The sequence below is a fragment of the Lissotriton helveticus genome, chromosome 6, assembly GCF_964261635.1.
Source record: "Lissotriton helveticus chromosome 6, aLisHel1.1, whole genome shotgun sequence".
Classification (NCBI taxonomy): Eukaryota; Metazoa; Chordata; class Amphibia; order Caudata; family Salamandridae; genus Lissotriton; species Lissotriton helveticus.
Window position 1 is genome coordinate 485,873,222 of NC_136067.1, and position 13,258 is coordinate 485,886,479.

At 43.1% G+C, this 13,258-nt stretch overlaps 2 protein-coding genes across 3 annotated transcripts in view; one reads left to right on the forward strand and one right to left on the reverse strand.

Moving 5' to 3' along the window:
* The window catches only part of MCPH1 (microcephalin 1), a 1,654,378-nt gene that overhangs the window by 1,107,400 nt on the left and 533,720 nt on the right, over positions 1-13,258 (forward strand). The gene's annotated exons all lie outside the window — the stretch shown is intronic.
* ANGPT2 (angiopoietin 2) overlaps positions 1-13,258 on the reverse strand; it is a 190,159-nt gene that overhangs the window by 86,407 nt on the left and 90,494 nt on the right. The window contains exon 2 of the mRNA XM_078647931.1: positions 11,651-11,806. Coding sequence (XP_078504057.1) covers positions 11,651-11,806 — 156 coding nt within the window. The remainder of the gene's footprint in view (positions 1-11,650; positions 11,807-13,258) is intronic.

Genomic DNA, 13,258 nt, shown 5'->3' on the forward strand with positions numbered 1-13,258 from the left:
TGTCATTGAACATTGAAAACTCATCAAAATGTTAATTTGCAGAGAAAACATCTGCATACATTTTTCAGTAGAACGTGATGTGTGAATCACTGTTCTTCGGTCGTGTTCTGATAGTCTGAGATCCATATTGGCAAAATATCTCCTTATGCAGAGAAAAAAGTGTACAGACGAAGGAAAGCAAGGAAACATTTTAAGCAATGGCAAAAGGTTGTTAAATCATAAGCGTCTGAAAATTGCGCAAACAGTAAAAAAAAAAAAAACGTAATATTCTTATAGTCACAAAATGTATTTCTGCTTCCGTGCCCCAATACCTGTGGGCTAGTCACCACAACATAGAGCTCAATTTTCTCTATACCCCTATAGATGGTATATAAATTCTTTATCCTGTATTACCCCTGTGCACTCTTAATGTTTTGTGAATAATTTCAGAATTCTTTTAACATTCAGGTTGGCGCTGAATCTGTCGCACGTCGTCAATCCGTGCCTTAACAACAGTGATTTAGAGTGAGGAATCGAATCCTCACAAGATACGCGCTCAATATTACATGGAACAGGAAGTTCCTCCAAATTTCACCTGATTATGATCCAAATCATTACTCCGTGTTTTTATGATTTCAGCGTTTTATCTTCATCTTTTAGATATTCATGATATTAATCTGATATTTTCTCAGCATTAAATTCATTTCTCAATCTTCTGGAAAAACCCAATGCATTTCGGGTCACAACAACAATGGACCCTTCTTCAGGGGTCTGTAAGGAAATCATACAGGACCAGGTTAGTAACCTACATTTCATCTGATCTGATCTACATTGTAAATTCACATACAACCATTTACTTTCTACAATAACTCAAATATGCATGACAATAATGAAAATAAATATAAAACATAAGGACTCTCCTAACGTGACGTGCTAACCGGCATACATTGATTATATTCAGGTATGAAGATCCGACTCATATGACAGCGATATTCCGCGATATTCCATACATTAAACACATTTGCATGAAGCCACCATGTCGATCGTCATATATACGCTATTTCAAACGCGTGCGTTAAAACTCAAAAGTATAGTTTAGAAGCAAGATATTCAACTTACTGCAAGATCGAGAAACAGAGCGTCTCCGTGAAGGCTTCAGCAGCCATAGTTAAGAGTTTCACTAACATTTCATTTAACCAATAGCTAACAGGGACCTCCACACGTGAACTATACTTTTGAGTTTTAACGCACGCGTTTGAAATAGCGTATATATGACGATCGACATGGTGGCTTCATGCAAATGTGTTTAATGTATGGAATATCGCGGAATATCGCTGTCATATGAGTCAGATCTTCATACCTGAATATAATCAATGTATGCCGGTTAGCACGTCACGTTAGGAGAGTCCTTATGTTTTATATTTATTTTCATAATTGTCATGCATATTTGAGTTATTGTAGAAAGTAAATGGTTGTATGTGAATTTACAATGTAGATAAGATCAGATGAAATGTAGGTTACTAACCTGGTCCTGTATGATTTCCTTACAGACCCCTGAAGAAGGGTCCATTGTTGTTGTGACCCGAAATGCATTGGGTTTTTCCAGAAGATTGAGAAATGAATTTAATGCTGAGAAAATATCAGATTATCAGATTAATATCATGAATATCTGAAAGATGAAAATAAAACGCTGAAATCATAAAAACATGGAGTAATGATTTGGATCATAATCAGATGAAATTTGGAGGAACTTCCTGTTCCATGTAATATTGAGCGCGTATCTTGTGAGGATTCGCTTCCTCACTCTAAATCACCATATAAATTCTTTATCTCAGAGAGGCATTGTATATTAAAAGCAATTGTTTTATTGCTACTTTTTCGGTCTTGCTTGAGACCATGCATACACTGTTGCTTCTTCTTTCCCCTCACCTACTCCAGGTGCCTACCTTTCTCTTTTTAAAGCTCACTTACTCTCTCTCCCATGCACCCCTCCTGTGTGTTTCTGTCAAAAACTCAAAATCTAGCCCCTTCGCGCCTCTCGCGTTCTTCCTGTTATTGTCTCATCCCCTCTTTCTGTAGCTCTCCTCCGCTTTTATTTTAACCCTATTTCTCCATTTAACTCACTCGCACTCGCACTGCATCTCGCTCTCTCCTCCGTGGACTGAATACATGTGCCTTTCCTCTGTGAATTCTAATAATTGAGGTGCAGCGCACTGTAATTTGACATATTGCCATTCCAGAAACCGCCGCTTATGTATTTAGTATGCAGAGATTTAGGGCCCCTGCCCAAACAAACCTTTAATAGGCCTTCAATTACACTACAACTGTAAACTGCTACAACTGGTACAACATTTTCTTTTAAAGGACACTTTGCAAAATATTACTTATAAAGCACTCATATTCACCAAAACGACTTACTCCTCCCAAAGGCGAGACCTATTTGCTTGCCAATGCTTGTTATAACATATCTACTACGTAAGGATGGTCTATTCGCCATGTCTTCATAGATTATCTCATTTAATATAGTTAAGGCACACAGTAAAGTCACTAATTCTACAGTGAAGGCACTTTAGTAATAATGTCAAGTGTAACACTTATTTTAATATCGTTAGACCAAATGAGAAACATGTGCTAAGTGCACGTTCATGTTATGTTTTTGTAACGTGTACAGGTGTAGCCTAAAATTGCACTGCACCACAGGCCTGGAACAATTTTCTTACAATGAATACTCAGACTTTACAAACAAAAGACAAACTTTAGATCAAGAATAGCCCCACTTCTGAGAATTCCTGCATACCATAAGCAAAGGGCTGGACCTGCACAAGAATATGTAGAAAGTGACTATGATTGTATGTGATAGCTGTAGGTATTCATGCCTTGTTTGCCTTCACATGGCGCATATGTAATCTCCTGTGTTACCCTTGCTTTCCCAGTCTTATGGTTCTCCTGGCTCTGGAATGTAGTGCTTGCAACCCCTCTCAGAATGGACATAGTGGATGCTTTGTGAGCAAGGATATGGGCTAGATTGTGGGTGTAGTACTGCGTGAAAAAAGCGTGAAAATTAACAGGTGCATTTTATTTCAGTGCCCGACTGTGAGACACATTGGATTGCAGGACTAGCTAATAGTGTGGGACTTACATGCAGTGCTTATTTTGAGACGGATGGTTTCTGGTGCTCAGCACCAGCACTTAATTGTCAACACCGGCGCTTATGACAGTCTGCCACATGGTGACAGTGTTTATGTTCAAGATAAGCATAACAATTGTTGTTTATTTATTAATTCAATATACTGACTAATACCTGCTGCCTTCGTCACCTGTGGGAGTGTGATGGATAGTAGTTGTATTGTTACTGTCATTTTCAGTACAGACAGGGGCAATGGGTTGTGCAAACAGCAGTTACCTCTTGACGAGGGCACAAGAACTTATGTTTTTTGCAAATTAAACACTTCTTTCAAGAGTCCCCCATGTTTCCTTGAGTGCCTAATGCCTTGTATTTTTAACATGTTGTTTTAAGTTAAGGGAACTTGAAGAGGACTGCCAAAGTGCCTATAATTCGACAAAAATAGCCTTTTCATTTAAAACGATACACTGACGCAGCCCCAACCCCAACTCTTCCAATCCAAACAGGGATAGGAGAAGGAGGGCAAGGGATACGGAGAGCAATTAAGTGGGTGTGGGGTGGAAGAAAGATGAGCAGTAATCAGGGTCGGACTGTCTTACAGGGCAATCAGGCACTGCCCCACGGGCTGGTCTATAAACACACACAAGCGTTTCAGCACAAGAAAAGCCTGGATTTGCCATTGTACGTTATATAAATTTTACAGTCAAACTCTTTAATGTCATTTGTTCACTAACAACTTATGAATACGTGGCATCAGATTTTGAGGAGAATACAAAAATGGTGTCATCTTAAGTAAATTAGTTTTTCAGTGTTGTGGTGACTCTAATGCGCTTTGGGCAATACTGCTTGTATTGTACCAATGCTGCTTTCGCGCTTGTTTTGAGGTCAGATGTTGGCTGCTGTTGACAGGAAGAATTGATTACTCACTTCCTACATGTTAAATGGTCATTCAGGATGTGATTTCACACCTAAATGTAATTGGCAGTCGGTGCCAAGAATGCAGTAAGTGTCCTTGGCACACCGAGGCTGTATCTCTGGCGTTATCAATGGTTTCCTGGAACCAAGACTCTAGAGGTTGCATGAAAGGGTTTCAAGTTACTTAGACAGTCGCATGCGAGTGACTTCGTTTTTTAACAGGAATCGTAATGACTGCAGCTGAACTTTTAGACTAATCCTTTTCAAATTCACTATGCAAGGTCATGAACACTCATTTGGATATTGTGCTGTGTTGGAACTGAAAGATAACTTTCCTTTGTAACGGGGGTGAAAAAAACCAGTACTCATTTTATTTAATAATGCGGTATAGCATAAGAAGCAAATGCACATAAATTCTAGCTGTCTTTAAAATACCCCTTTTAAATGGCAATTTTTCAGTTCAGTGTAACAAGCATTCTATTACTTTTCACAGTAGTAAACACTATATTGTGCTTCTTTGGGTTGGTGTCTCAAGTTGAGTGTTTACCATACATGTAATGACTGGAATCAACCTCATGCCTAAACCAAGGTGTGGCATGATCATGTTCTGCACAATGGGTATCATCACCTTCAAGCAATATAACCTTCCTGAGTCCCGTACACAGTGGCACAGATTGCGATGGGCACCGTATTTATGGGGTGTTGTTCGCCAGCTTTTTTGTCGTGTGGAGATGTGATGTAGATCTCATACACAGAGTCCTTCCATATGAAGGAATTCAGCTCACACTGCAAGCAGAGACATTATCCTTCATACATGCCAACATTCCCAGTTTGGGCGGGAGACTCCTTTTTATTAAAGCTATTAATATCATACTGTGTTAGATTTTTCCCATTTAGAAAATGCTCCTTTTCAATGCAAGTTAATGTGGAAATTAAATCCCTCCCAATTTATTTCCTGCATTTCCCCCTCTCAGTTGTTCCCATATGTTGGCATGTATGCTACCTAGGCAGTATATGAAGACAACGTCTTTACCCAGACAAGAAGGAAAAAAGAGCATTTATTTAAAGAAAGTAAATAAATCAGGGCATTTATATTAAGTAGTTACTTAGGTGTGGGGTATTGAGCTAGACTTTAGCTGCTAGCCTTTGTTGACCTCCTCCTGGGGATTGCATCAGCAATGGCGAAAGTAAATCCACAAGATGAAACCAGGAAGCAACTCCCTTTAAATGGGTTGGACCGAGGCTTTGTTAGATGCTGCAAGGCCTCAACAGCTCATTTCACAACAATGAGTGGCCTTATAGATTAGAAGCTCTGGAATGAAATGTCACTGATATGCTTCAAATAATAATCTTATTTTTCTTCCACATCACACTCATTACTCCATGACAGTGCACGGGAGAAGAAGTGGAACTCTTGCGCCAAGAAATAATTCACCTCCACGAGTAACACGACAACCTCCGGGCCCAAGCGAAAAACCTTGAAGACTGGTCCCGCCGCTACAACACGTTGGGTCCCCACTGATACAGAGAGCTCTGACATTCGTGATTACATCCAGGTGCTGTTCTGACACCTCTTGTACTGGGACTCTGATAAGGACCTTCACTTGAATTAAGTGTACAGGGTCGGTCATCCCAGAGGTCCTAACGTCAAGCCTGTTGACATTCTCATTTGTGTTCACGATTTTCAGATCAAAGAGGACATTCTTTATAAAACATGAGCCAAACAACCTATCCAGTTCCTGTGGCCACACCATCGGCTTCTTTCGGGAGGTCTCCCTCCTCACCCTCTAGAGCCACTGAGGCTTTAAGTCCATCACTGATTACTTACACTCCAAGGAGGTATCATACCGTTGAGGTCATCCCTTCAGACTGGTTTTCCAGTGAGAGGATCAGTCCCATCAAATTAAATCACTCAGGGATGCCCGTTGCATACTAGGCCTACCAGAAGACTTACCTCTTTGCTTCACTAAGAGCTCACCTGGGAGTTCTCATCCCAGAGTACCAGCATGGCGAGAATGAGCAGACGCTGGGAACACTCCTGTCCTGGACCAAAAGAATGGGCTCTGGAGCGCCTGGCTAGGCTGAAAAGCATGTCCTGGGCCACTTCATATCTCATATGTCCTGTTGTAGCAAGGAACTTATTGAGACCACCACTCTGATCACTTCGGTCCATGCTCTATACTCTACTTCTTATGGGCATTGAACTCTTGCAGTGAATTGTTATGTTTTTTTGGTTATTAGGGGGAGGGTTTTTTTTTTACTGGCCTATACTCCTTCTCCTTATATGGTCTATCAATGGCATTCTAGACTGTACCATGGTAGTTGAACACTTGGGGCAGCCCATTATTTCATGCCCCTTTGTCTGGGTGGCCCCTCATTACTGCTATACTATGTCCCTGCACCTCTGGACCTTAAAGTAACTAGCCTCCATGTACGAGGCCTCAACCACCCCAGTAAACGTGCAGCTGTTCTTTCATTAATGGAGCAATCCAGTAGCCACATCTGCCTTTTGCAGGAGACTCACCTACTCTTGCAAGATGTCCCAGAATGCAATCCCAGAGGTTTCCACGCCAGCTCTGGTCCTCAGTTCCCACCAAAAGGGGGGAAAGTGGCTGGAGTCTTTTCTCAGCTAGAATCAAAGGGGAAATTCTATCTAAAATTGACAAAGAAGGGAAGCCCCTTAGTGTATAGGCTTCGAATAGATACCTTCCACTTCACTCTTGTTAATATTTACGCACCCAATAAACATCAAGAGCCCTTTATAACTAGCGCCCTAGCACCTGTTATCCACTCCCAAAAACTCTACAATCCTCATTGGGGGTGACATGAACTTGGTTATGAATACTCACCTGGACCGATCTGGCCAAAGATCTGACCAAACAGGTGCCTTCTTGATGTGAAGCAAGGGGGGGACGTAAACACAAACCAGGGACAGCGGGGACCCCTGCAGTGTTCGGGTAACCGCCACATAATGTTTCAAATGATCATGCCACTCCTTGGCTATCACTAAAGGGATGTGCCTCCATATCAGCGTGGCAACTCCTTTCGAGCCATGATGATACCCTGTGCAAAACACCCTTGAGAACTCTCAATGTGCCGGGAAGGGAACATTATCACCCATTAGGTATGTTTCTTGCAAGAGGAGTATGTCTGAGTTGTACTTATGTCCCTTTTTCATAATCGCCCCTCTCTTGATCTTGTACAGGACACCATTGATGTCCCACAAGAGAACATTGCGCCTGCCCGCGATGGTGGGTTGTTGTGAGTCAGTTATCAGGTATGGGGGGGGTGGTTGTACTGGTGGCAGTGTCCTAGAGCTGATTGTATGTGTTTCATGTGACGATGAGCTAAATGTTGATAAGTGTATCAGAACAAAGCATAAGTGTTGCAACTAGGGACAGTAGCCAACTGGGCTAACCTTCATTGTGTCCATCTCCTACCATGCAACCCCCACTCAAACAAGTCCCAACCCTCCCTCTTCACCCTCCCCAACGCACACAAATGGAATCAACTAAAAAAAAAAGGAAAGCACTGTGGGGTATGGATTACCTACAAGCCATCCCCTAGCACCACCACTCAGTCTCATAAGAAGTATTTGGACACCCATCCGTGTTCATTGGAAGGAGTCAGGCTCAGAGTCTCTGGAGGATGACAGGGGTCAGGTGCGGCAGCGCCCTCTGTAAGATGCAGCTCTTTTTCTGAGGCCAACCGCCTTGCCGCAGGGCCATCTAGTCCAAGCGAGCACGCTCTCTGCTCCTTGCATTGTTTCCTTTGCCGTAGGGCAGTGTTCTAGTCCTTGGGAGGTCTTCTGTTTTTGCCACCTCTTTTTTTGCTCCTCCCTCTATCTCACTTCCGGAAGAAATGTACAGCGGTTCCTCAAGTTAGGTCGCTCTTCTGCCAAATCCCAGGCCACATGCAGGGTGTCAAAGTTTTATCTTGGCAAACAACCTTCAGTCTGGCAGGAAAGAGGAGTCCATTGCTGCTGGACCTTTATGGTGCAATTCGGAAAGATCATTGCCAGGGAGGATTGCTAGGTAAGGGTTCCAAGCATATGTGCTGCCTGGAGAACAGCATCTCGGTCGGCTTAGTTTAGAATGCGGGCAATGAAGGGTTTGAGCGGGGAGCCCACAGGGAGCTTTTCAAGAAGGGTCCTTTGTGCCCTCTCAATTATAAAGCAGGATGAGGCCTCGGAAACTGGCACCCAACTCCTCAACCCGTCCGAAATGAACTTGGTGAATGTGGCCCCCTCTGACCCTTCTGGGATGCCCACGATGTATAGATTATATCGCCGGGACTTTCTCTCAGCATCCTTTGCCCTTGCCTCAAGCTGACTAACCAGTCTTTGTAATGAGACTAATCAGGATTTCTGTGACTTGACAGTGTCTTCAGTTTTGGAAGCTCTGCCTTCTAGTGCCATGACTCTGTCAACTGTATTCCATAAGTCCTGTCTAATCAGAGATATGTCAACTTTCAGCTCCACCATTTTACCTACCATTGTTACCTTGAGGATGGCCTGTAGGATAGAGGCCATTTGGAGACTTTCTGGTCGGTCATCTTCGCCTCCCGAGCACCAGTTTCCTCCGACATCGCTGCCTGCTTAGTTGGGCTGCAGAGGGACCAAGGGTTTGTTATGTGCCATAATGGTGTTCAGGCTGTTTAGACACCTCCAGAGCCAAGTGTGCAATGCTGCTCTTTTCTGGAGGCTGTTTCCCACATCACGCTAGCACCACCCCGCAGTAAGCTTGTACTACTTGCCTGTTGCTGCAACACACAGAGGCCCCGCAGGGGCTTCGTCAGGGCGTTGCTTCGCCCCAGGTCCCCTTCGGTGCAACGCTCCACGGGCACCTACAGTTTGAGGCTTCGCCCCTGAACCGAGTCGTAGTGTGGGTGTTGGGCTCCCGGCGCAGGTTCAATTTTGAGGCTCAATTTTGCCGCTGATCACAGGAGCCTCACCTTACATTCGCAGTGAAGCAGAGGGGATGGACACTAGCAGCAGAGTAGCGTGGCTGGAAAGACTATGTCACAAATATGGCCATGTAGTATCATGTCTTGCAGGAGGGGGCCCCTTCGTCCCACTCCTCACTGATGGGGCATCAGGGACTGCCACTTGTAACATGGATGCGAGGGGAAATGACACGATGGATCTCACAGTCCTGGTGGCTCCGGTCTCCTTCTATGGTGGCTGCCACTGGTGTGCCACTGCATGGGTCGTTCCTGGCACTCGAGGCTAGAGGGCATTGGCAATCGCAAAGTTCAGCGGTGGAGCAGGGCTCGGCACCCACACCCTTTTATTCCGGGTGCAGATGACATCGGTGAGTTCAGGCACCCACAATTCATGGGTTGATCGCATGGGGGGCTCTCACTGCAGGCTGGCCTCTCCTCTTATGCCTCCCGGTGGTCCACTGTGGCAGCTGGTCCCGATCAGCCCTCCAAGCGGGCTGCGGACGGAAGGGGCGCCATGCCCAATGATGGCCACGGGAGGCGGCACGATTCAGTTTGGCCCGATGTGCCCCCCTCGCGTGTTCTATCAACACGCTGGTATATGGCAGCTGTGGAGTCAAATCAGGATGTGCCACGAATGCGTCTGCGCCCTGGAACGCAGTCTGACAATGTTCTCCCCGACTATCCCGAGGCCCGCTCACCCAACTCGGAGGCCTCTCAGCCTGCCCTGGTCAGCGGGGCTGGGCTCCCAGGTGCTTCGTCTGTCCTCAGCGTGGTCCAGCAAGTGTTGCTGTGTCGCCACATCCTGAGGCTCAATCCTGCCTGGAGAGTCCCGGGGAAAAGCATGGTTAAAGGCAAATTGCTTTTGTGACAGTGCGTAGCTCTCTTATTGAGCGGCTGCCGTGGTTGGCTTCCAAGCCACACCTATGTTCTTAGATTTTCCCCATACAGCCTATCACATTAAGTATTGACCACTGAGATAACCCTGAACAAAGTGGAATTGATTGCTACATAATTAAGTGTTATTGCAACCACCTGCAGGGGTAAAACGTATGTTAATTATCCTCCCTGTTGTAATTGGCCTGGACTGCAGGAAAGGGTACATAAGAAAGGAAGAGACATTAACAGTCGTTATTGCCCTGCAGGTGAGGGCCATAAGGCTATTAGCATCCCCCCTTCCCCCACATTAACTCACCTACAATATGGGAAGTATACGCCGACTGTCACCTGCATGGGCTCTGTCCTCACAAGGTTCTCTGTGCCTTTTCTCCTCTAGCTGTTGGTGAACAGATTGGTTTCTGGGCTCCTCTCCTTGCTTTTGGTGAATGGCAGGCCTTTAAGCCAAAGTGAAATAGAAAACATTTATTTACTTTGTTGTACTTTTCTTTGGCTGGTTGGGCTTCCCTTCACCCAATAGTATGAGGAGGATCCCAGAAAGCAATCTATGTATTGGCAACTCAAGTACAAGAAGCAGATTGACAGCTGTGGGAGGATGAAGCCATTTTCATCACATAAACATTTACGTGAGGGGCTGCTCATACTACTGCAGCATTCCAAATTTGCCCCTATTGTGGATATTGGGAGCTGGCCTGCCACAGAATGCCTCCTTAGGGCCTGAAATGTTGAATATAACTACCAAAAGGAGCATTTTGATTAACTGACCAGATCCAAATGTTCTACTTCGAGTGCTAGGAGTTATTGCATCCTATACATAGTGCTCCTCCATATGTTCGAGTATACAGAGACCCGTCTCTTTCTTTACTGTCTGGACCACGAGAATCTATACCTTTTTAGTTGATGTTTTCTTACATTAAGATTTTTTACTTCTTTAGTTTGGTATCTTAGATTCCTTGGCTTTCCATGCTTAGTACAAACGGGCAACAGCTTGTTACAATGATAGCCAATGAGGCAGCTCTACATAGCTCTCCACATCATTTTAGTTTAAAATATGTGTCCTAAGTTGGGCTCTTCAAAGGAACAAGTGTTATGGTTAAATCAAAGATGTTATTTGTGTTGTGATATGTTAATGTGCAGATGTGTGTGAGGAAATGGAATATAGAAATGTGATTGTCTCCATTTTTAATTAGCAGACAACTATGGTGGGACTTGAATGCTGTAGTATATAATCATTAGTTCCAGCCAAAATTATTTCAGCTACATGAAAAATTAAGCATTAAAAGAGAAATGTGCCTAAACTATTTAGGGTCTTTGAGGCTGACCCACCAATTGGGCAAGTGAAAGGAAATGTGGTTAAGGGACGGCAAATACCACTATTAATCCAGTCTGTCATTCCATTCCACAGGGTAGAGAAACCACTGTATGGTTGTTGGGCTTTGGCTTGTCTTTAAATTTAATCAGAAGGCAATAAAATGATAATACTTAAACATTAAAGCTCTGACGTGTACTTGTGTGTTGTTTCCCATTGTCTTTTTACCTATATGATATTGGGGGTGGGGAGACTATACAATTCATTGGGGTGTGGTCTCATGCTTTAAGAGCCATTGTTCAGAACACACTTGCACATCTTTGCAACACCACTTTTATTCTTATTCTAGTTTTACATGCAGCTATATATCAATCAACCACTGAATGAATGTTGATGTGTTGTTTAGTGATTCAAACCAATTGCGGTGTTGTGTTATTTCATGCAAACAGTGTTCTATTTTACGGAAACAAAATGTATTTGCTTACCTGTGCTTCAACATCCGTCAACTTGCGAGTTTGCTCGGCTGTTTGATTCAGAAGGTTGGTGCCCATCTCAATCATTACAGCTGTCTGGTTCTGCACTGCATAATGCTGCATCTCTACCATTTCTTTTTTCATATTATCTTGAATATAATTCTCAAGCTGTGGGAGTAAAACAAGCCTGATGTTAGAAGATAACTGACTTTATACAACTGTGTTAAAACATAAAGAAACCAAGCAGCATCTCATCATTACTTTGTATTCACTACAATAGGAAGCCCTGTTACAGTGATGCTTGGTATGTTGGATTAATGAGGATTTGAAGTCTGATTTATATTTTGTGGGATGGGTTATTCCATCAAAATAGTGGCGGATATCCCATCTGCAGAACTATAAATCCCATAGGGTATAATGGGATTTATATTTTGATAGACAGGATATCTATCAACGTTGTGATGGACTAAACCTATCCATCAGTATTGAAATCAGGCCCTAAGATATTATCTGCCACCTTGTCCTAAATTTTCGACATTTCTTTGAGCAAGATTGTGAATTTGCATCAACAAATTTGTAAATTATTTTCACAGTATGATACCTTATATGACACTAGAGTCCTATTCCAACCTGTCAAGGTGCTGGTCTAATATAAAGATGGTAATATGCTGACCATTTTTAAAGTTGGTAGGATGTACACTGTGAATTGTTGCTAGTAAGAGCCCTGTGATTTGCTGAATATTAGACACACAGGTGATATCTCTGGTGCTAAACAGTCACTCCACTGGCTGTTCTTTAGATCCTTTACTTATGTACTTCTTCCCCAGTCACCATTATACTTATTCAGGCCTTCTTGATGTCTCGTTTTAAGTAATGGTGTATTATTTTAAAATGATATTGTTGTTTTATACTCCTATACAGATTTAGTAACGACTAGATTCAATTCATTTTAGGCAGTTTTTTCTTTCCCCATTTACTTATCTATCACCGTTTCTAGATCTGTTTGAGCAATTGACTATAATCATTGACTTCGTACCTTCTGTTAATACTGACAGAGTTCAACCCCCTTCTTTAGTGAGTATCTTTTGTGGTGAACACTTTTTTAATAATTGTAGAAACCCAGATTATTTTTTCTCTTATGTCAAATTGTAATCAAAGCAAGTTTATGAAATGCTGCAACTAATTTAGCCTCTATAAGGTATCAAACGTGGGATAAACATGGTGTTACAATGGCATATCTTGCCATCTTTAATCCAGTAGAGAACTGCTCACTTATTTACACAAATCTGTTTGCAAAATGTGCTCCAAATGTTCACTGAAACATGAAAACACATGTAATGCTTAAAGCACGACTCTTCAGCTTTCAGTTTAGAAAATCACAGTGACTCTGAACCCTGTGGAGAAGCAAGGATTTAAATGTTACTGTCTATCCAATGAACTCTTGCCTTTACAAGAACAACTGCAAGGAAAGAGGACCTTTCACTCTTGGATGTTTCAGCCTAAGGAAACACTAGTGCCTTCCCCATTACTGGGGAGCCCTTTTGTCATATCAACATATGCCAGAAGTGCACAAATCAGCACAAGCTCCAGTTTGAGCTGCTTTGTGTGCACAGCACATAA